General features: G+C 39.3%; 1 protein-coding gene across 1 annotated transcript in view; it reads left to right on the forward strand.

Annotated features, from left to right (window-relative positions):
- LRRC4C (leucine rich repeat containing 4C) overlaps nucleotides 1-22,382 on the forward strand; it is a 102,417-nt gene extending 80,035 nt beyond the window's left edge. Inside the window, exon 2 of the mRNA XM_081314889.1 lies at nucleotides 20,350-22,382. Coding sequence (XP_081171015.1) covers nucleotides 20,392-22,302 — 1,911 coding nt within the window. The 5' untranslated portion in view covers nucleotides 20,350-20,391 and the 3' untranslated portion in view covers nucleotides 22,303-22,382. The remainder of the gene's footprint in view (nucleotides 1-20,349) is intronic.
- Nucleotides 22,383-23,038: the final 656 nt, after the last annotated feature.

Below are 23,038 nucleotides of genomic sequence, written 5' to 3' on the forward strand. Positions count from 1 at the left end.
TATTCTTTTTTTTTCTTCACAAGCCCTGTATAACAATTATAGTACTTAAAACCTATGTTATGATAAACCTATTCAGTGACTAATTCTGCTTGCACATGTCCCAAGTTTCTTTCCCCTATATACAACAAGGAAAAAATTAGACGACTAATCATCAGCATCACAAATTTGATAAAAGAAGACATGGTCAATAGCAAAACTGTTTTAATCCTTGATAGGAATATGTGCAATATCATCCAATCCTGAGATATTTTATTCTGGAGTCTCCAAAGATCAGCCTTGACTCAGATAAAATAAATAAGCTAGAGATGAGATGACTAAATTAGACCTAAACTGGGCAAAGCATTGCTTGCAGAAAATCTATTGCTTTAATAGATTTTGACAAAAATAATAACCAGAAATATGTCATTTTTGTTTAAATGCATTTTGGCAAATACTAAGGCCAAGGGTATAGTATTTCAGATTCATGTATTTTGATTGAACAAAAGATAAGGGGGGAAATCTAGAAAACAGCAAGCAATTGTTTTTAGGCAATTACAGTTTGGTGAGGGGACAGGCTTTCTCAAGAGTTATGGCTAGTGCCATAATAACGCTACCAAAATGGGGAGAACATAAGTATCAGCACTTTCCTGTGATGGGCGGGAGAGAATATGGGAAAGGATTGTAGGAGATTAAGGGCCAAAATAGGTTCACTGTTTAATCATTTGTTTATTTGTTTAGCTATCAACCTAAACACTTCTTGTGGGTTAAAATCAGTAGATTTGCTGCTACATTTCAGTCACTTGGTCCAAAAATACTTTGAAGTTACAGAATGAAGATTTGGCAACTGAAATATACACTATTAATGGAATATGTGTAACTCACTACTGATCTAGGGTCCGTTTAGGAAATTTTCAGATTTACTTGTGTAAAAATGTACATCCCTTCTCATGAAATGAAAGGACTGATATACATTAACATTCACCTCTATAGAAGTAAAGACTAGCAATGTAACCTATATGTGTGACTATTTACAAATATGTGAATATTTGATGTTAAGAAGTGAAAGGAGGAAATTCCAAAAACTATGCCATATAATTTTTAAAAAATCCCATAAATGGTTGAAAAGTTATTTTGGGTGACTTTCAATTTTGTTTTCAACAGACATGCTTCCAGTCAATCCATATATCCAAATCAGAGCAAACACACACACACACACTCAATTCAACTAGCAACAAAAGTGGCCTTATGTTTTATTTATTGTATTAAGCATTTAAAAAGTGGCAGCAATGCGATAAAAAACAGGCAAAAGAAGAGAGAAAGTAGTAAACAGGCAGCCATTTAAATTATCTGTATCTATCAAATGAACATAAAATTTCCACAACTGCAAAAAAATAAAAATGAATGTTTAGCATGGACAGTCCCAAAGAGTGTATTTTTTTATTATTCCAGCTTTAACCATTTTATGTACAAAATAGAGATGGAAAATAGGATACTGGGTAATTCCTCCTCTATTATGCCCCATGTTACACCACTCCTGCATGAGCTACATTGGCTTCCGGTTACCCTCCGAGTGCGAATCAAGGTGTTGGTAATAACCTTTAAAACCCTGCATGGCTTAGGCCCGGGGTACTTGCGAGACCACCTGCTGCCATTGTCAACCTCCCATCGCCCGGTTCGCTCCCACAGAGTCGGCCTCCTCAGGGTTCCGTCGGCCAGGCAATGCCGGCTGGCGACCCCCAGGGGTAGAGCCTTCTCTGTGGGCGCGCCGACCCTCTGGAATGAGTTGCCTCCGGAGCTGTGGACGGCCCCTGACCTTCGGTCCTTCCGCCATGACCTGAAGACGTGGTTGTTCCAACAAGCGGGCCTGGACTGACTACGATTTTTAATTAGGCTTTTACTGGGTTAAATTGTTTTGTAATTTTGTATTTATTGTTTGATTCTCTTTTAAATTTTTTACTCTGTGTTTTTAAATTTTTATTGTTGTGAGCTGCCCTGAGTCCTCAGGGAGAAGGGCGGCATATAAATTTAATAAAATGAAAGGAAATGAATGTATGGGAATTATGCAGCAAATGCATATCATACATTAATTACAGCTTTCTCACTTGAATTAATGTTCCTTCTATTTATTTTGAACACATTGTTTGAAATTTTGATTCCTACTCTTTAGAATCCTAGAGTTATGAATTATTCAGATGAAAGTGGGTGAATGTTCCAGAATAGGAAAGGAAAATTAAAAATAAGTGTTAACCAAACAATCTAGAATGATATCTTGTGATTTTCTTAGGATGGGAAATACTAATTCCTCATGTTTCCCTTTTTTATCACTTCTAAATATAAATAGAAAAGGAAGGAAGAAATGTGACAGGTTTTCTGTACTAAGCTCTTTTACCATTCTCAGCTGATATTTGTTAAATTTAATTAAAAAGGAACCTTTTTTAGAATTTGTGCAAGCAAACATGGAATAAAGCATCCTGAATCATTTCTGTACAGCTTTTTGGCACTGTACAATTTTAAAATAGCTAAGCAATCTGTAGAGTGTTTAAAGTAAAAAAAAAATGTAATGAAGCTGACAACTTGGACAGCAAACCGAAGGTAAATGCAATTTAAAACAGCAGATTTAATATCCTGGTTTTGGAGAGGGGGGAATGAGGTTTTAGATTAGAAATGCTTGGCATATCATTAATTAAACTGAAAGGTGCATTCCTGTAGTACTCTAATACCTTATAGAAAACCCACTGAATTTATGTGAGTATAGAAATTGGTAAATGTTTGTAGTTTGTAGTTTCTGGCTCATTATTGCTTAGAACTCCTGAAAGTTCTTGTTTGGTTTGGTTGGAAAGCTTGCTTTCTGTTCAGAGGAAATCCAAAGTAAAGTTCCTGTTGTAGAAGGAAAAGTCTTCATCATGGTTCAATCCAAGCCGGGAATGAATAACATGGCGACTGCTTTAGAAAGAAGGTTGCAGTTTATTGAAGAAGAGAGCCAGACAGAAAGATGGCTCTGGAAGAAAAAGAGAGAGAGCACATGTAGGGAGTGGGTTTTATACCCTCTTGGGCTTTTGTTTGGAGTTGTCTCCAGTTCCAGTATGAGGCTTTGTATTTCCTGTCTCATGTACTTTGACCTGAGTCTAAGTGTGTCCCTTTGGCATCTGTGGGTTAATCCTATTATGTCCTGTCTTAGAGTTTGGGTGGGGTATGTAGATTTTAAGGTTCTTTGTCTTCCTAAGCTTCTAGCTGGAGGGTTACAACCTTCCTGAATGGATTATTAATCTGCATTTCTACAGAGCTGGTTTCTGCTTGTGGGAGGGAGACTTGGGGCTATTAAGAAAAACAGGGCATGCTTTTCTGCCTCTTTAAGATCCTTTGAGGAAATATAATTTTCTGCCTTTTTAATATTTCCTTCTCTGGGGGGTTGACTTCCCACACATAATATTCTTATAGCTAAGGGGCAGCACTTGTTATTAAATCAAGGTTCATATCAGATTATAGTCGTTGGCTTTTATTATTATTTTTACTTCAATGGCCAAGGATGGAGAGATGACTGTATGGTATCATGCCAGCAGGCAAGGCTGGGATTTCTCTCTCTCTCTCTCTCTCTCTCTCTCTCTCTCTCTCTCTCTCTCTCTCTCTCTCTCTCTCTCTCTCTCTCTCTCTGTGTGTGTGTGTGTGTGTGTGTGTGTGTGTATGCACGTGCTACATGCTTATATTCTTTTTTCCTCTTCTTCTCCAAACTAAGTATGAAATTGTGTTGGTGATGTTTAGCAGTTTTCCCCTTGACATTTGGCAGTGCTACCTCCCAGGACTCCAGGAGCCAGAAAAAAAAATACTGTAGGAACACATGCATGTTACTAATTGTCTAGCTGAGCTTGGTATCTATCAATAAGTATAACATAAACTACTGCTGGAGGCATTGGGAGCTGTTATTTTCATACAGAAGCGGTCAAGTACATAGGACCCAAAATTATGGTGTTTTATTTTTTTATTCTTTGCTTACCTAAAAAGAGGGCTCATGAGTTCTTACAAATGAAAGTGTTTGGGTGTTGGTGACATCTTCTCTTCCAATCCAATATGATTTTTAATACAACCATTAATCCATATATGGTGTGATAACAGAGATGCCACACAATTTATCTTCACTCGTGATAAAGAGATGGTCTAACCAAGCAAGCTCACTTCCAGCTAAACCCGATCTCCCCATTTCATGAATACAAATGCCATAATAGCAAGGTTCGGATGTCAAGAGTCATTGTAGCTACAGATAGATAGATTAGGTATCACTGTATGTTCATGTTACTCTTGTTCTCATGTAATAGAATTGTGGACATACGACCTTGAATCCTGATATCGTTATTTGTCTTATAATGAACTGCAGCATTATGTCTGATCAGCACTTGGAAATCACAATGTGCAGGGGAATACAAAGAATTGCAGGAAATAATGTTTTGATTCATTAAGTGCTGCTTCCCCACCTCTTTTAATTAGCTAGGGCTACAGCTTAAAGCCAAAGGACACTGTACCATTTGAAGGACTTCTTTGGAATGAGACCCCAAGGCAGCATCTTTAACACTTCAGGTCATCAATATTTTTGTGATAATTTATATTTTTAATCAAGTCCTACCATGCTGTTATATTTTCCTTAGTTGCTAATATTAATCTTTTCCCAGGAGACAGGTGCCTTTTAAAGAAGGGGTAACATGATACGCACGTTATATCTAACCTAAATAAAAGCTTATGAAATTCCTTTGGGACGTTTTCAGATTAAAAATGAAAAGCAATTCCCCCCACACACACGCACATTATTGCTCTGTTGTTGTAACTACCTTACCTTAAAAAACTATCTTACCTTAAAAAAGAAGTGTGCAGGGTTTTTTTCAGGCTAAATACCACAATTGGCCTTTAGGTAATGGGTCATGAGACATCCTAAAAAATTAAACAAACAAGGAGGCAGTATAACCAAGAGTTAGAACAAAAAAACTGGATTTAATTTGAATGTCATTTAAATTGTTTAATATAGTTAAAAAGATTACTAACAATAGATCAATAATTTTCCCTTCTGGTCTTCCTCCTATGGAATAGGGAAATCTGCCTGCAAAGACTTTTATTCTGTTTTGTTTTGTTTTTAGTGCTTTATTTCAGCATAGTTCCTGGTGGCACTATTTTTCAGATTCACAGCCTGTCAGTGTCCAATAGTTTCATGGCATGAAATTCTAAAATTGTGCTTAGCACCCTGCAATTTTGCCAGTCCAGAGATGCTGGCCATGAACCTCCTGAATCACACAGCATCCAGTTTAGGGACCTAGCTGGCACTGTCTCCTTGTTCCTTGGTATGCCCTTTATTGGGTCCAGCTGATTGTTCCATGGTGCCATGCTAGGACCATGAAAACTTGACAGATTTATGATAATTGATTCCTGCACTTATATTTTTCTTAACTAAAATTCTAGTACCTGTTTTTGTGAACCTCGTTAATATCTTAATTGATGAAGCTGCGTTAGCTAAAATCCCAGAATGTTATATATATTCCGGAGCGCTGGGAGTATTATAAACAGTATGAGGATTGCTTGCTAGATCTTTTTTCCCCCTTGAAAGGGATTATGAGAAGGAAATGGTCAGGATATACATTAAAGCTGAGAAAAATAAGTTAATGAAGAAGAGCCAATTCATCTAATCTACCACGGGAAGGATGGACCCAGGTGCAGACCGAATTGTTAATTCTGTCAAAACAACATGCAATGATGAACATACTTAGCTGGAGTCTTCATGTTCTACAAGGCACTGAACACTATTTATTCCACCATGATTTTTATTCTGATAGATCCTAGGTGGCCATTATAATTAACACCTATTTATTTTGTATTTTATTACTGCTTTTATTCTGTTCCTTTATTGATATTTGTTGCAAATTGCCCAGAAACATGGATTGCCATTTAAAAGACAATTCATCTCAAAAGAACCTTCAGATAAATTATCTGAAAAGAAATACATGGTAGTAGGAAGCACATTAAAGTAGTGAAAGCATATGGAAACTAATCAAAGAGAGAAGCAACCTAGAACTAAGGAAAAATTTCCTGACAGAACAATTAGTCAGTGGAACAACCGGCTTCCAGAAGTTGTGAATGCTCCAACACTGGAAGTTTTTAAGAAGAGACTGGACAGCCATTTGTCTGAAATGGTATAGATGATCTCCAAGGTCCCTTCCAACTTTTTATTGTTATTATTATTGATCATCACACAGTCAGCCAGATGTTCAGACTGGATTTGGCATTTTTGTCTACCTATTGAGTCCTTACCAAGGACCTGGGATAGGCAAATGTGGATGTTTGATGGTATTATAGATATTGTTGCAGGATGGAAGCAGTTCCTAGTAAGGCCGCCTTTTGCCATTGACTAATGCCGAATTTGTCAATGCCATTGGTGTTCAAGTGGTGCTCCAGTTGTTTTGGGATTGCATCCAAGGCACCTATTACTATTGGTACTACCCCTTGCTTTCCTTTGCCACTGTCTTTCCATTTCTATTTGTAGGTCTTTGTATTTTGTTATCTTCTCCAGTTCTTTCTCATCTGTTCTGCTGTCTCCAGGCACTGCCACATCCACTATCCAGACTTTTTTGTCTTTCTTATCAACAGTTGTTAAATCTGGGGTGTTATGTTGCAGGTGTTTGTCTTTTTGAATTCCCAGAGCAGTTTAACTTTCTATTTTATGATCCCACCAGTTCTTGCTTACAGGCAAATGATATTTCTTGCAGATCTTCCAATGTACCATTGTTGCTACTTTGTCATGTCGCTGCTTGTAGTCAGTCTGTGCAATCTTCTTGCAGCAGCTTACCAGGTGGTCCACTGTTTCTTCAGCTTCTTTGCATAAGCGGCACTTACTGTCTGTTACTGTCTTCTCAATTTTGACTTTGTATGCATTTGTCCTTAAGGCTTGGTCTTGTGCAGCCAGAATTAGTCCTTTGGTCTCTTTCTTCAACTTTCCTGCTCTTAGTCATTGCCAGGTCTTGTTATTATCTGCTTTCCCAGATATTCTTTTAATGTACTGGCTATGTAGTGCTTTGTCTTCCAATGCCTCTATTCTGTTCTTCATTTGGTCTTTCTTGTAGGCCAGTTTGGTCTCTCCAGTAGTCAGTAAGTCTTCCTGATATACTAATTTCAGTGCATCTTCATCATCCTTCAGATATTCTTCCAAAGCCATTTTTTCTTCTTCAACCATCTGATGTACTTGCAGCATTCCACGTATACCTGTTTGCCTTGGTAAACAGAGTCTGTCGATGTCACTGCGTGGATGAAGGGCATGATTCATTGTCATTATTTTTCTGGTCTTCCTATCCATTGCTTTTAGTTCTGCTTCAGTCCAGTCCACTATTCCAGCTATGTATCTAATGACTGGAATTGGCCAGGTGTTGATTGCCTTCACGGTATTTTATCCATTGAGCTTGGACTTTAAGGTCTTCTTCACTCTCTTGATGTATTCACCTCTAATCTTTTTCTTGACTTCACTGTGCTTGATGTTGTTAGCTTGAAGGATACCCAAGTATTTGTAGTAATCTTCCTCATCCAGACTCTTAATGTTATTTTCGTGGGGCATCTTGATTCCTTCAGTTTTCACTATTTTTCCTTGTTTGAGAGTAAGTGTGGCACATTTGTCCAAGTCAAACTCCATTGCAATATCTTGGCTATAGATACGGACAGTGTTCAGCAGCAATTCTATTTCAGATGATGTTTTTCCATACAGCTTCAGATCATCCATGTAAAGGAGGTGGGATAGTCTGGCAGATGTTTTTTGATGTTTGATAGCCATCTCCTGAGTTATTCAATATTGTTGACAGAGGAAACAGTGCAATAACAAATAGTAGTGGTGATAATGAATCTCCTTGAAATATTCCTCTCTTGATATTAACCTCTCTCAGTCTTTCACCATTGACCTGCAACTGTGTCTTCCATTGTGCCATCATTCTTTGCACAAATTTTCTGATGTTTCTACTGACTCCTGTTATTTGTAAGCACTTGATTATCCAATCATGTGGCAGAGAATCAGATGCCTTTTTGTAGTCAGATGCCTTTTTGATCTTTTGTTCCTCTGCTATTCGGGCGGTTTCCTTTCTGCTCAGGTGGAAAGAGATTGTTTTCAACTAGATGCTGTTGTATTGCATCAGCTGCCACACCAGTTAGCAATTTGAAAGTTGTTGGTAAGCAGGTAATTGGTCTGTAGTTCCCTGGTGTTGCCCCTTTTGCTGGATTTTTCATTATTAGGTAGGTTTTCCCAGTTAGCCACTTTTCAATTTCTCCTCCTTGTAGTATATTGTTGAACTGCTTGGCAGTGAGAGGGTATATAACAGTTAGATGTTTCAACCAAACCCCATGCAGTTCATCTTCACCTGGTGCTGACCAATTTTTGATCTTCCTTGCTCTTTTTTCTACCATTTTTGTTGTTATTACTAGTTCTATAATTTCAACTTCTGTTTTATTTGCAGCCACCTCTTTTAACCAAACCACATCCTTGTTGTATTTATTTATTTATTTATTTATTTAATTAATTAATTAATTAATTAATTAAATTTAATTTGTATACCGCCCTTCTCCCGAAGGACTCAGGGCGGTGAACAGGGCAATAAATACTAAAATACAGAAATACAAAAATTAAGAAGAGATTAAACCATAATGCCCAATAAAACAGATAAATTACATAAAAACATGATAAAATCCCAAAACCCATCAGAGCGGGCAGGCTTGTTCAAACAAATAGGTCTTTAGATCACATCAGAAGGAGCAAAGGTCGGGGGCCATCTGGAGCTCAACCGGTAAATGGTTCCACAGATCCGGCGCACCCACACAGAACGCCCTCCCCCTGGGGGCCACCAGTCGGCACTCTCTGACCAGTGGCACCCTGAGAAGGCCCTCTCTGTGGGAGCACACTGGGCGGAGGGAAGTTGATGCCGGCAGCAGGTGCTCCCTAAGGTACTCCGGACCCATGCCATGTAGGGCTTTAAAGGTCATTACCAGCACCTTGAATCTCACCCGGAAGACAACTGGAAGCCAATGCAGCTCACGGAGCAGAGGTGTAACATGGGAGTATCGGGAGACCCCCAACACAACTCTCGCGGCTGCATTCTGCACCAGTTGGAGCCTCCGAGTGGTCCTCAAGGGCAGCCCCATGTAGAGAGCGTTGCAGTAGTCTAGACGAGAAGTCACGAGCGCATGAGTGACTGTACGCAAGGCATCCCGGTCTAGATAGGGCCGCAACTGATGCACCAGGTGAACCTGGGCGAAGGCCCCCCTAGTCACAGTTACTATATGATCTTCTAAAGAAAGCTGTGAGTCTAGGAGGACTCTCAAGTTGCGAGCCCTATCTATGGGGGGTAATAACTCACCCCCCATAGTAAGAGATGGGATAATCTGAGTTTCCTGAGATGCCGGCACCTACAGCCACTCAGTCTTGTCAGGGTTGAGCCGAAGCCTGTTCCTCCCCATCCAGACCCAAACTGCCTCCAGGCAATGGGACATCATGTCGAGGGCATCACTGGAGTGGTTTGGGGTCAAAATAAAAAGCTGGGTATCATCAGCATACTGATGATACCCAACTCCAAAACCACGAATGATCTCACCCAGAGGCTTCATGTAGATGTTGAACAGGAGAGGCGAGAGGACCGACCCCTGAGGAACTCCACAAACGAGAGGCCTCGAGGTCGACCTCTGTCCCCCTGCCAACACCGACTGCAAACGTCCCAGGAGCTAGGAGGAGAACCACTGAAGAACCGTGCCTCCCACTCCCAATCCCCTGAGATGCCGCAGCAAGATACCATGGTCGATGGTATCAAAAGCCGCTGAGAGGTCTAATAGGACTAGGACAGAGGAATATCCCCTGTCCCGAGCCCTCCAGAGATCATTCACCAGAGCGACCAATGCCATCTCCGTGCTGTACCCGGGCCTGAAACCCGATTGGTATGCGTCTAGATAATCAGCTTCATCCAGGACCAAAGGGAGTTGATGTGCCACCACGCTCTCAACAACCTTCGCAAGAAAGCGAAGGTTGGAGACCGGACGAAAGTTGTTTAATACAGCTGGGTCCAAGGCAGGCTTCTTGAGGAGAGGTCTCACCACCGCCTCCTTCAAGGCGGTGGGAAAACTACCCTCACTCAAAGATGCAGATATCACCCCCTGGAGCCAGCCTCGTGTCCCTTCCCGAGCTGCATAAACCAGCCAGGAAGGGCACGGGTCCAATAAACACGTGGTGGAGCTCAACTTCCCCATAATCCTGTCCACTTTCTCCGGAGTCACAGGATCGAACTCCTCCCAGATAACATCGACAAGACCACCCATGTCCTGATCGTCAGACTCTGCCCAGTCGGAGTCCAAACTGGTCCGAATCCGAGCGATTTTGTCCGACAGATGTTGGCTAAACTCCTCGGCACAACTCTGCAAGGGATCCTCTCTCACCTCCTGGTTAAGGAGGGAGCGGGTCACCCTAAACACGGCGGCCGGGCGATTATTTGCGGACGCGATGAGGGTAGCGAAGTAATTAGACCTCGCCATCCTCATCGCCGCGAGATAAGACCTAGTAAAGGATCTCAGTCACAATCGGTCGGATTCAGACCGGCTGGATCTCAAACTGCTCTCTAGGCCCCGTCTCTGATGCTTCATCTCCCGGAGCTCTGCAGAAAACCATGGAGCCCACTGGGATCTGCACCGGGTCAGGGGCCGCAAGGGTACAACTCGGTCAAGTGCCTCCGTGGCTGCCTTTTCCCAGGCTTCCACTAAGGCATCTACCGAGCTGTGAGCAGAGGAGGCAGGTGGGGACCCCAGCGCTGCCTGGAACCTCTCAGGGTCCATTAAGCGCCTGGGGCGGAACCATCTAGTTGGTTCAACAAGCCCACGGTGGGGAGTGGCAAAACGGAAGACCAGCTGCAGGAGATGATGATCGGTCCATGACAGGGGCAAAACAATTGGGAAACCCCCACCGAGATCATCTAACCACCGTCCAGATAGAAAAACCAAATCAAGGGTGTGGCCCCCCACATGAGTCGGTCCCTGAATTACTTGCGTCAGGTCCATGGCCGTCATGGAAGCCATGAACTCCCGAGCTAACTCAGATGATCCTCCCAGGGATGGTAGATTGAAGTCACCCAAAACCATAAGTTTGGGGAACTCAATCAACAGGTTATCCCATATCTGCTTCCAGAACTGCACTGTTTCTTCCTTGTCAGGTACTGACTGATTCATTGCAGTTTCTCCATTGATGGATTGGTAGAAATGTTTCTGATTGGATTGAAATTAGAGGTTCTGCCTATAATTTGCAATTCGAGCTTCGTATCTACTGATTTTCCTGGCTATAGCTCTTATTTGCTGCTTTATTATTTCCAGTGCTTCCTTGATCTTCCTTGTTTCTAAGTGGTATTTCTTGATTACTTCTTTGGTCTTCTTGTTCTTCAGCTTCTTTTCTTTCATCTGTTCTAGCTTGCTTATATGTGATCTTAACTTGCTGATCTTATTTTCTAGTATAGCCTTCCATTTTTGTGGTGTACTGTTTGTTTGTTTTTCTTCTTTGTTGATTTTGCATCCTAGATATTCAGTTATAATTGCAGCTGTGCTGTACATTAGTTGGTTTGTTTCTTGCAGTGAATTGGTGCTTATACTTGATATTGCAGTATTTGCATCTTTTAATGCTTGTGCTAGCTGTTTCTTTGGAGCAAGCTTCAATGCAGGCAGCCTTATTCTGTTGTTTTTATGCTGTTCTAGATGCTCAGTTATTCTTTGTTTCAATTCTTTTATTTCTTTAGAGGGCTTTGTTCTTCCTGAGGAAGAGGTGCCTGGTTTCCAAAAGAGAACAGTTGTATATCTCTGCTGGATTCCTTCACTGCCAACTCCCCCTGGCTTGCCTCTACATTCTGAATTACATCTGGCAAGGCTTTTATTTCTTTGCCCTGGGTAAACCTTTGCAATTCGTCCAATTCTGTTTCTGTAAATACTTTATTTCGTATTATAAATTGGCGTTGATCTGCTAGTCTCTGTTCTGTTATTTCTGATTTTGGATGTGGTTCTTTCCAGAACTCGTACATTCGTTTTAGATATCCTCTTCTTGTTGGACTTGATCTGTAATAACAGATCATTATTCTTTGTTTTCAATCACATGTTGTTATTATCATCATCATCTGAAATATTCCCAATACAACAGTATCCATGAGGTAAAAAAGGTAGAAAAAGTAGACAATAAACTGAAGATTAAAGTTTGAACATTCAGTCTGAATGTGATTCAATCAATTTCTTCCTTTAACTTGGCTTCAAAGTGATTGTATATTGATATGCTGATTCAACTGGGTGTTTTTAGAATGCATCAACAATTTATAGCATGTATGTTTATGGAAAACAACACCTTTTAATGAACTAAATCAATAATTTAAATCAAAGCTATGCAATTCTAAGATTCACAATGATAATTGGATTTGAGTGGACTCCTTGCCAAACCAACAATCTGAATCCATATTAGATTTCATTTAACTTGTTATCAAATCAAAATTGTGAATCAAATATTGGCACACAGCCTTAGCATTTAGCACAAATAAAGTTGAGTCAAGGAAGTTCATTTTGGCATGAAGCTAGAATATAATATACTGGTCAAGATATTGTATTGGTTACAGGATCAGACTGAATGGATAACCTGGGGCCAGTATCTATCATTCATACTAAAATCTCACAAAATGATTGTTGTGGGGTTAAAATGAGGAGACCCATCTTCCCTAAAAAATCTTAATAACTCAGAAAGCAGGTAGGATAGAAATGTACTAATAAATGAGAGAGTGCAATTAAATATGTAGACAGCCACTTTAATGAAATAATATCTTTCTAGTAATGGCTATCACCAGGTTTCATTCAAATCTTATTTTCAAGATTCTCTTCAAGGAAATCTTAATAACAATTTTTAGGCAAGTCCTAAGAGTTTGATAAGATTACTGAATTCTTTTTGGGAATTTTTGCAAAAAACTATAGAAGGATCAGGCATGTCTTTAAAAAAAACCAGTGTATATATTTCTTTCTCATGCAAATAGTTTATAAATGAATCATTATTTATACATCAAAGTCTAGAAAAATATATTTTGCTGATATTCCAAAATTCTGAGATACAGCATGGGATTGTGAGGACAGGAGCAAAATAAAATACCATTGATTATATTTGTAGATGATAGATGATAATGCTAGATAAGATAACTTTTATTGTCATTTTGTTTTACTGTGGGCCCAATGGCACACATCAAAAATAAAAAATGTTTGCCTGCTCTCAAAGTGGAACACATACATGACACACACCTAACCATACTACCGTATATACTTGAGTATAAGCCGAATTTTTCAGCCCACTTTTTGGGCTGAAAAATTCCACTTCGGCTTATACTCCAGTCAACAAAAAAACTTACCGAGGACTTGTGCGCGGCCGAGGCTTTGGTGCTTCCGGGATCGCGCGCACCTCTCCCAAGCCACCGCCGTCCGGAGAACTGCCAAAGTTTGGGGAGGTTTGGGGAGGTGCGCGCCTCCCCAAACCTCCCCAAACATCGGCAGGTCTCCGGACTTCCGCGCCCTGCCTGCCTGCTTCTTTCCGCAGCGGAAAGAAGCAGGCAGGCAGGGCGCGGAGGTCCGGAGACCTGCCGACGTTTGGGGAGGTTTGGGCACCTCCCCAAACCTCCCCAAACGTCGGCAGGTCTCCGGACTTCTGCGCCCTGCCTGCCTGCTTCTTTCTGCAGCGGAAAGAAGCAGGCAGGCAGGGCGCGGAAGTCCGGAGACCTGCCGACGTTTGGGGAGGTGCGCGCCTCCCCAAACCTCCCCAAACGTCGGCAGTTCTCCGGATCTCCGCGCCCTGCCTGCCTGCTTCTTTCCACAGCGGAAAGAAGCAGGCAGGCAGGGCGCGGAGGTCCGGAGACCTGCCGACGTTTGGGGAGGTTTGGGCACCTCCCGAAACCTCCCCAAACGTCGGCAGGTCTCCGGACTTCCGCGCCCTGCCTGCCTGCTTCTTTCCGCAGCGGAAAGAAGCAGGCAGGCAGGGCGCGGAAGTCCGGAGACCTGCCGACGTTTGGGGAGGTTTCGGGAGGTGCGCGCCTCCCCAAACCTCCCCAAACGTCGGCAGGTCTCCGGACGGCGGCGGCTTGGGAGAGGTGCGCGCGATCCTGGAAGCACCGAAGCCTCGGCCGCGCGCAAGTCCTCGGTAAGCTCCGGGCGGTCACTTGCTTCGCGTCTCCTGAGGGAAGGGGGGGCGACTGGAGCGGGCGTGTTTCCTCGCCTGCTGGGTGCCGCGATTTGCCCGAGGAACGCGCGGGCCCCGAATGGCAGCATGGAGCGAGGAAGCGGACAGCCAGGGCTTCCCCGAGAGCCGCGGCCACACAGGGTATTCCTGTGTATTCAGGCTTGCAAAATGGCGGATCGAGCCTCTGCTGGCGGCAGAGGCTTGCAGAGCGCGGATCCAGCCTCCGCCGGCGGCGGAGGCTTGCAGAACGGAGGCTTGCAGAACAGCGGATCGGCTTATACTCGAGTCAATAACTTCTTCCAGTTTTGGGGGGTGAAATTGGGGGTCTCGGCTTATACTCGAGTCGGCTTATACTCAAGTATATACGGTATATACTCATATGTATAGATCCACACCTCTACATATACATAACAAATAAATATTAAATACTGTTCATCTTGAATATATAATGGAAGGAGGAAACTTGAGAGTTCACAAGGTTAATGTTGTAGGGAATGAAACTATGGCTGAATCTGGATGTTCTGCGGATATCACAAAGCCTCCTCCCAGAAGGTAACAAGGAAAACAGGTCGTGAAGAGGATGTGTAGTGTCCCAGATAATCTTATGGACCCTGCTCAAGCAATGTTTCTGTGCTATGTCCTGGATGGGAAGGAGGGAACTGCCAATAATCTTTTCGGCCATTCTCACCACTCTCTGCACTGCCTTCCTGTCTGAAGCAGTGATGCTTCCAAACCAGACTGTGATGCTGTATGACAGGATGCTCTTGATCGTTCCCCTGTAGAAAGTGGTCAGGGCAGGGGAAGGAAGATGTGCTTTTCTCATGCGATGCAGAAAATGCAGCCGCTGCTGTGCCCGCTTCACCAGTTTCTCACTGTTGAGCGACCAAGCCAAGCTACAATTTTAATTGTTGAAATTATACACTAATTGGAAATGTATCCTCAAATAATAACAATGAACCTCAATCATGATTATTCCTTCAGCATTCTTTGAGAACTTATGAGCATAAAGAACAAATGCAATTGAAAACAAATTTTTATTATACATAAATTCTGTGGCTTTACTTTACAGTAAAGTAAAGTGGCTATATTTAACACTATATAGTAGTAATATTGATTGTATAAACATCAGAGAGTATGACCATCAGTTAGTGGGGAAACAACAGGTTTTACCTAATAAATGTGATCCTTCTTGCCCCCATTAATCAACAAACATTTCATTTAAACATATTGCCATTGTTTCTTATGAGATGTTCAGTCCTACATTCACAAAGTCATTTATGAATGTTGATCAAGAAAAAAATAGAATTTGGATATAATTTAAGTCCCCAACTTCTTAGACTTGGGCCTCCTTTCATATTACTGTAGTGTTGACATTTTCCGATGAGATAAAAGTGACTTCCTTTATTAGAGTCCAAATTTAAGATGATTCAATTTTCATTAAAATAAATGGGATGCACTTTGCAGGATTAGAATTATTTTTTTTTGTATTTACTTTAGTGAAAACTCAAACATTTCCCCTCCCCCTTCTTTTTAATGGGAAAATTGTTTAAAAGGCTTTGAAACTCATCAAATTTAGTACACAATGCATTTTGACACAAACTTTTTTGTCCCAGTATTCATCATTTGTGTGGTACTTGACTCACAAGCTAGAACTTGTCAATGTCAGCTGCCTTGTGACACACTACATTATTCCTTGTGGGAAATGTTGTTTGGTACTCATTGTTTTTGGCCTCATTGTGCCTCCTGGAATCAATTACCAATCAGTACTGAGGTACGACAACATATCCTTTGGCACAGAAATCCATATTTGATATTATTCCAAACATTATTTCTCAAGAAGCTAAATTGTAAGGAAAGTTGTAAACTTTTCTAGTGATGGTTAGATAAACTGAAAATTTGTTATCAGTACATTATTTAGGGAGACTACCTTGATCATTTTCATTAGAAATTAAGTATATATATTAAAGCCCCTCTATGATAGGAATTTGAGAATGAGATATGATTAAAAAAAAGCTAAAATCAACAATGTAAAAGACAACAGGTTAATAAAACATAAAAAACATTAAGAATTTAATTAAAATGTTTTGTTTATAAAAAGAATTATGTGGCCTTTCTATGAATCTCCAAGAAATGGACACAAAACTATTGATCAAAAAAGGGCAACACTAATTAGAAAAAAAAATATGGATTTCCCTTTTTTAATATGATCAGTGAAGATCCTTATCTTCAACCACACATCTTTGGATCCATCAGTAGTATTATGTATTATCATCCACCCCAATTTTGAGAGCCACCATCTTTAAATATGCTTTTTTTGCGGGTTCATTTTCTGATGCTTCGTGATCCCTTCTTTCTGATTTTCTTAGTAATTCTAATTTCATTTTCTTTGCCCATGTAAACTCTTCGGATGAATTAATGTACTGTACTCACCGGCAATAATCTAATATCATAAATTGGATCAGATTTGGCCTCCTTACTAATCCAGGCATTGAATAGTCTTTCAATGTTATATTAAAATTTCTTCTCCTGTGAAAAGACATCTGAAATATCTTAGTAAGTAGCTCTGGCTACAAATCTACAGTGGAGATTTGCATTATCTCATTACAGAGATCCAAATTGAATTGATATCCATGTTGCTGTAGCATAATTTCTGTCACTTAGAGAAAGTTAACTGGCATTTTACCAGTTGTTCCTTCAACCTTTGTACAAGAATCTTTGACATCTATGTTAAGGCCTTTGGCGGGCTTTTCTAACTCCCAAAGAATGTCTCCAGCTTATTCAACCAGCAGTCGGTAGGGTTTCTTCTGAGTTATCACATAGCTTTGATCTTAATTTTATGTCACTTGTTTCCTCAGCTTTTTATGTGGTAATAATCACACGTGTTCACATATAATATGGAGAAGTGCCTGTAAGCTATTCATTGCTCAGCAGTGATAATATCTGTTGATAATGTGCTTGCAGTTCTCACTGTGCTGTACTTTGCAACACCCGGAGTTTAATTGAAAATACACTCTGACCTTGGTTTTCTTCACTGGGCACAGAAAGGACATAATTGCTGTGAAGCTACTGAGAGACATTATTCCAAAATGTTATATTGCTAATTTTAGCAGTAGAAGTCCCTCCTACTAAAAGAAAAATCCCAAAATCCAAATATAAATGTGCAATGTGTCACTGTTCTGTATTGATAAAACAAGTATTTTTTTAAAAAGAAAAAAATTATCTTATTTCTCTGAACCACTTTGTTGTTTTCAAAATGCCATGGGAGTGTATGCATTTGATTTCTTCTAGTGATCTATTCCTCATTTATTATTACATAAACAGCTTGTACACTGCAGACCACAAAAATATCTACTCCATTTTACCTTCAAAAGGTTTCCATAGATACAAAGGACAAGATTATAATTAACATTTGCTGGACAGAGGATTCTTAACAGCATTTCCACTTTCATACATAATTGTGATTTTCCTCCCAAATATATTCTGTCGGATAAACTGTGATTTTAATGGATTTTCTATATGTGATTTTAATGGATTTTCTATACTGCTCTGTGAATATGTAGAATGTTTCTATTACTGGAGGTTTTAGAATTCCATGATTAGTTTTCTTACTTTGTTTTATTTCCTTCATGTATATTCCTTCAGGTGAATGGTTAGGCATCTAAAACAGTAGAAAGACTTCAGAAGATCAATGCCCTTTCAAAAACTACTGAAATGAGGATTAGATAGGCCAAGGATCAACCATCTATTAGTATAATGAAACAGCTGCTTTGTAACTTTCCCTAATCAGTAGAGATTACAAGTTTACAAGACCTGATTTAAAATGTCTTGCAATGAGGTGGAAAAGTAAGTTATTTTCCAAAGGTCAAAGTAAGAGATACCGGTTAGTTTTGTTGATGACAGTGTTTACTCAATTTTTCAATAGAAGTAAAATCTAAGCAACATATCTGATATTCCTATATAAATTCATAAGTTAATTATTTTTTCTAAATGGATTGCTATCTGAACAGTAATATATTTTACCCTATTTTTCAAAGTACAAGATTTCTCCCACTGATATAAAATTAAACTGTTTGAAGCTTTAAAGGAAAGTCTTCAGCAGATAATATTTTTGTTCTACTAAACATGTGTATTGTATATCTGTACACTCTGGGTAAGTAATGTGCTTAGAGTTGCTGTAATTTATAAGACTTCACTTTGGGCTGATTTATAGGAAATTTCATTAATCTCTACAGCACAGGGACCTTGCAGTGAGCAATAGATTCAAAATGAATCCAGAGCTGGGTTTAGGTACAATCACAAATGAATCAGCACTCAGAGACTTTGAATAGTAATAATAATTTGTAAGTTGAAAAGTGAAATAACTGAAAGAAGTAATTTTGGAAGGTAACTTTGAAATTGCCAACTCTTTATTTTTGCATTTGGGACACATTAGTAATGACAGTTTCTGTCCTGCAGTGGTCAAAATATGAGGATTGGGGAAAATGTGTAACCACTTCAAACTTTTTTATATCTGTTTTCTGAAGTAAGCAAACAATAAGTATTCTGTCAGCAGATGTATTCAAGAAATAAAAGCTTTTGGACATCCCTTGGCATAAATAATTAAAGACATTTTCCTCCTTGGAGGAAAGATTTGCAAACCTAATCTGATTCATAGAAGAATTTTCCCCCTAAAACAATTTGTTTTGGGTAACTTAACCCACCTCTCAAAACTTCTGAAGAGTACCAGCGTGGGGAAGTATGATATACTAAGTACTTAAATTACATATAAAAGTGGAGTGTATATTAAAAAAAATGCAGAATGAAGACTGCATTTAAACCTGCTTTTTTAATTTTTTACTTTTGGTCATTTTGTGGCTTAATGAACTAGAGTTAAAAACATCACAACACATTTAAAAATCATATATACAATCAATCTCTTAAACTCTATTTCCCTTTATGTATGGTTTTGCCTATCGGTAATTGCTAAAAAGATTTCAAACCTAAGCATGCATGGTAAGGGTTTTATATTTGTGTGCTTTAGGGCTATGCTTTGTTACTTTTGCATGTGCAAAATGGCATACTGGCTTTGGCATACACTTGATCATGCATAAAAAGTACACTTGTCAAGGTCTTATTAGACTGATTCATCATTTCTGAATGTTAGGCCGGTATGGAACTTCTGCAATAAGGCTATTATAAGCTATTTGCTCATATTTTTCATTTATCTTGCATCCAAATGTTTAAACAAAGAAAAACTGGTCAGATATTTTATTTTTGGCGGGCATGGACAGTTTGTATGCTAGACTGCTTTACTTGAAATTCTTGCCAAACCCTAGATGAAAAATATAAATCTCATTTTGACAATTCAGTCATCATTTTATCCTTATCCAAAGGTTAATGTTATGGATCTCCACCTTCAGTTTTAGAAGTTCTGCTAAGAATGGGTGTTAGTTTCCAATGACCTGTACATCCAATAATTAAAAATCTCTAAAAATAAATTCCAGATAAAGGTTCTGAATGTTCTTCTTTAAGTAATGTGATTACAGTAGTGAATTATCCAATAATATACTGTTGTCTTTAAGTTAATTATAAATGTTTTAACAGCCTTTTAAATGGTGTTATAATTAGACTTAGATTTATTAAAATGAATAATTTAATTCTGATAATTTAGCTTAATTTTCAGATTGATTTTATAAGTGGATAATTCAATCTTTGGCTGGTTACCTTCAGATGTGTTGGACTCTTTTTCTTAATTCCCAGCCAACATAATAGTGGTTGAGAATTGGATCAGAAAAGTTCAGTATATCTGGAATGTCTGTTAAAAACAGTGAATTGGCTTAAAGTAATGTTCATAGTTCTGTAATCTTGGCCAAAACAGTAGTTTCAGTAGGCATTTTCCTTAATTGTTAGAATTAAATTTAATTATACACTTTATTTTCTTTTACAAGATATTATTTTACACGCAAAAGAAAAACCTCTATTGACCAAAGGGTAATTTTAATTGTCAACTTATATTAATAGTTAATCCCTGAGAAGTTTGTTTCTAGGTAGTCGTATATACTGCTTATGTGTAAACATATTTTTTAAACAAATCTGTGAATACACAATTTTAAATATGAAATCAAAATGCAATATTTGATACTAATATTGCTGTTTTCTTTTTTCTTTAGACTATTGGAACTCCTGAAGGACCAACTCCAAATAAATTATGAATGTTGAACAAGATGAGCTTACATCCACAGCAGATAATGATAGGTCCTAGGTTTAACAGGGCCCTATTTGACCCATTGCTTGTGGTGCTACTGGCTCTTCAACTTCTCGTGGTTGCTGGTTTGGTCAGAGCTCAGACTTGCCCTTCTGTCTGTTCCTGTAGCAATCAGTTTAGCAAAGTAATTTGTGTGAGAAAGAATCTGAGAGAGGTCCCTGATGCTATATCTACTAATACTCGGTTATTGAATCTCCATGAGAACCAAATTCAAATAATCAAAGTGAATAGCTTCAAACACCTGAGGCATCTAGAAGTCTTGCAACTGAGCAGGAATCACATTAGAACAATTGAAATTGGGGCCTTCAATGGTCTGGCTAATCTCAATACTCTGGAACTCTTTGACAATCGTCTTAGCACCATTCCTAATGGGGCATTTGTGTACTTGTCAAAATTGAAGGAGCTTTGGTTGCGAAACAACCCCATTGAAAGTATACCTTCTTATGCTTTTAATAGAATCCCTTCCCTGAGGAGGTTAGATCTGGGAGAATTAAAAAGGCTTTCATATATCTCTGAAGGTGCCTTTGAAGGTCTATCTAATTTGAGGTATTTGAACCTTGCTATGTGCAACCTTCGGGAAATTCCTAACCTCACACCCCTTGTAAAACTGGATGAGCTAGATCTTTCTGGGAACCACTTAACTGTTATCAAGCCAGGGTCTTTTCAAGGATTAATGCACCTGCAGAAATTGTGGCTCATCCAATCCCAGATTCAGGTGATTGAAAGGAATGCCTTTGATAACCTTCAGTCACTGGTAGAGATCAATCTGGCCCACAACAATCTAACACTACTGCCTCATGACCTCTTCACACCTCTCCGTCTGGAAAGAATCCACCTGCATCATAACCCTTGGAATTGCAACTGTGACATCCTATGGCTCAGCTGGTGGATTAAAGACAAAGCACCCTCCAACACTGCATGCTGTGCCCGTTGCAACACACCTCCCAGCTTGAAGGGAAGATACATTGGCGAGTTGGACCTAAACTACTTCACATGCTATGCTCCTGTGATTGTGGAGCCCCCAACAGACCTCAATGTCACCGAAGGCATGGCTGCTGAGCTTAAATGCCGAGCATCAACATCCCTGACCTCTATATCTTGGATTACTCCAAATGGATCTGTTATAACACACGGGGCTTATAGGGTTCGGATTTCTGTGCTCAGTGATGGCACATTAAATTTTACAAGGGTGACCGCGCAAGACACAGGCTTGTATACATGCTTGGTGAGTAACTCTGTGGGGAATACAACAGCTTCTGCAACTCTTAATGTAACAGCACAGGAGTGTATTACTTATTTTTCAACCATCACAGTAGAAACTGTGGAACCTTCTCAGGATGAGGCACGGACCACAGAACAGGTTTGGCCCACACCAGTTATTGATTGGGACACCACTAATGCGACAACCTCTCTCACACCACAGAGCACAAGGTCAATGGAAAAAGCATTCACAATTCCTGTGACAGATTTAATCAATGGGATCCCAGGAATAGATGAGGTTATGAAGACTACCAAAATCATAATTGGTTGTTTTGTGGCAATCACTCTTATGGCTGCTGTGATGTTGGTCATTTTTTACAAAATGAGAAAACAACATCACCGGCAAAATCATCATGCTCCAACACGGACTGTAGAAATCATTAATGTGGATGATGAACTTACAGGTGATACACCTATAGAAAGTCATTTGCCCATGCCTGCAATAGAGCATGAGCACTTAAACCACTATAACTCTTATAAATCTCCTTTCAACCACACAACAACAGTTAACACAATAAATTCCATACACAGTTCAGTGCATGAACCATTATTGATCCGAATGAACTCTAAAGACAATGTACAAGAGACTCAAATCTAAACCATTTACAGATTTAAGGGGGAATTTAAAACAAAAAAAAGACAGTTTATTAAAAAAAATGACACAGATGACTGGGCTAAATCTACTGTTTCAAAAAAGTGTCTTTACAAAAAAAGAAATTTATTTATTAAAAATTCTATTGTGAGCGAAAGCAGACAAAATTATGTGTATTCCTCAGAACCTCTTTTTGCTGCATTTATTTACCCTACTCCTGATTTCCCTTTCCTTCTTTCCCATACCTTCCCTTCTATTCCATTTGCCATATTTTTCATAGAACAACTTGATTCACTAAAGAACTGGTCTAGGAATTTTTGTAAGAATTCTGTTAATGCTTTGGGAATTTTTATGGTGAATTCTAGTGGTGAGATTCGGTCTATTTTGTCTTTCTTATTTCATTTTCTTCTCATTCCCTTTTTGAAATGGTTCAGAGGGAAAATGGATGTTAGCAGTAGATTTACGAGAACAATCAAGGAACAGAAACAAACAAAACAAAATATTTTATTTTTCTTTTATTTTTTCACATTTCTGTATTTCCTGAAGGGACAATTCTGTGAAAGGGGAAAAAAAATCCAAGAAATTAATTTTCATGTGAGCATCTATAAAACCCATGATCTTTTAAACAACTCTAGAACCAGGATTTGTAGTTCAAACACTAAAATAAGATTATAAATAAAATATTGTTGGTTTTTTTCTGTACTCATTTTTAGTGTGATGTTAAAATGTCAAAAGGTCGTTC

Source organism: Vipera berus, assembly GCF_964194415.1.
Source record: "Vipera berus genome assembly, chromosome: 1".
Classification (NCBI taxonomy): Eukaryota; Metazoa; Chordata; class Lepidosauria; order Squamata; family Viperidae; genus Vipera; species Vipera berus.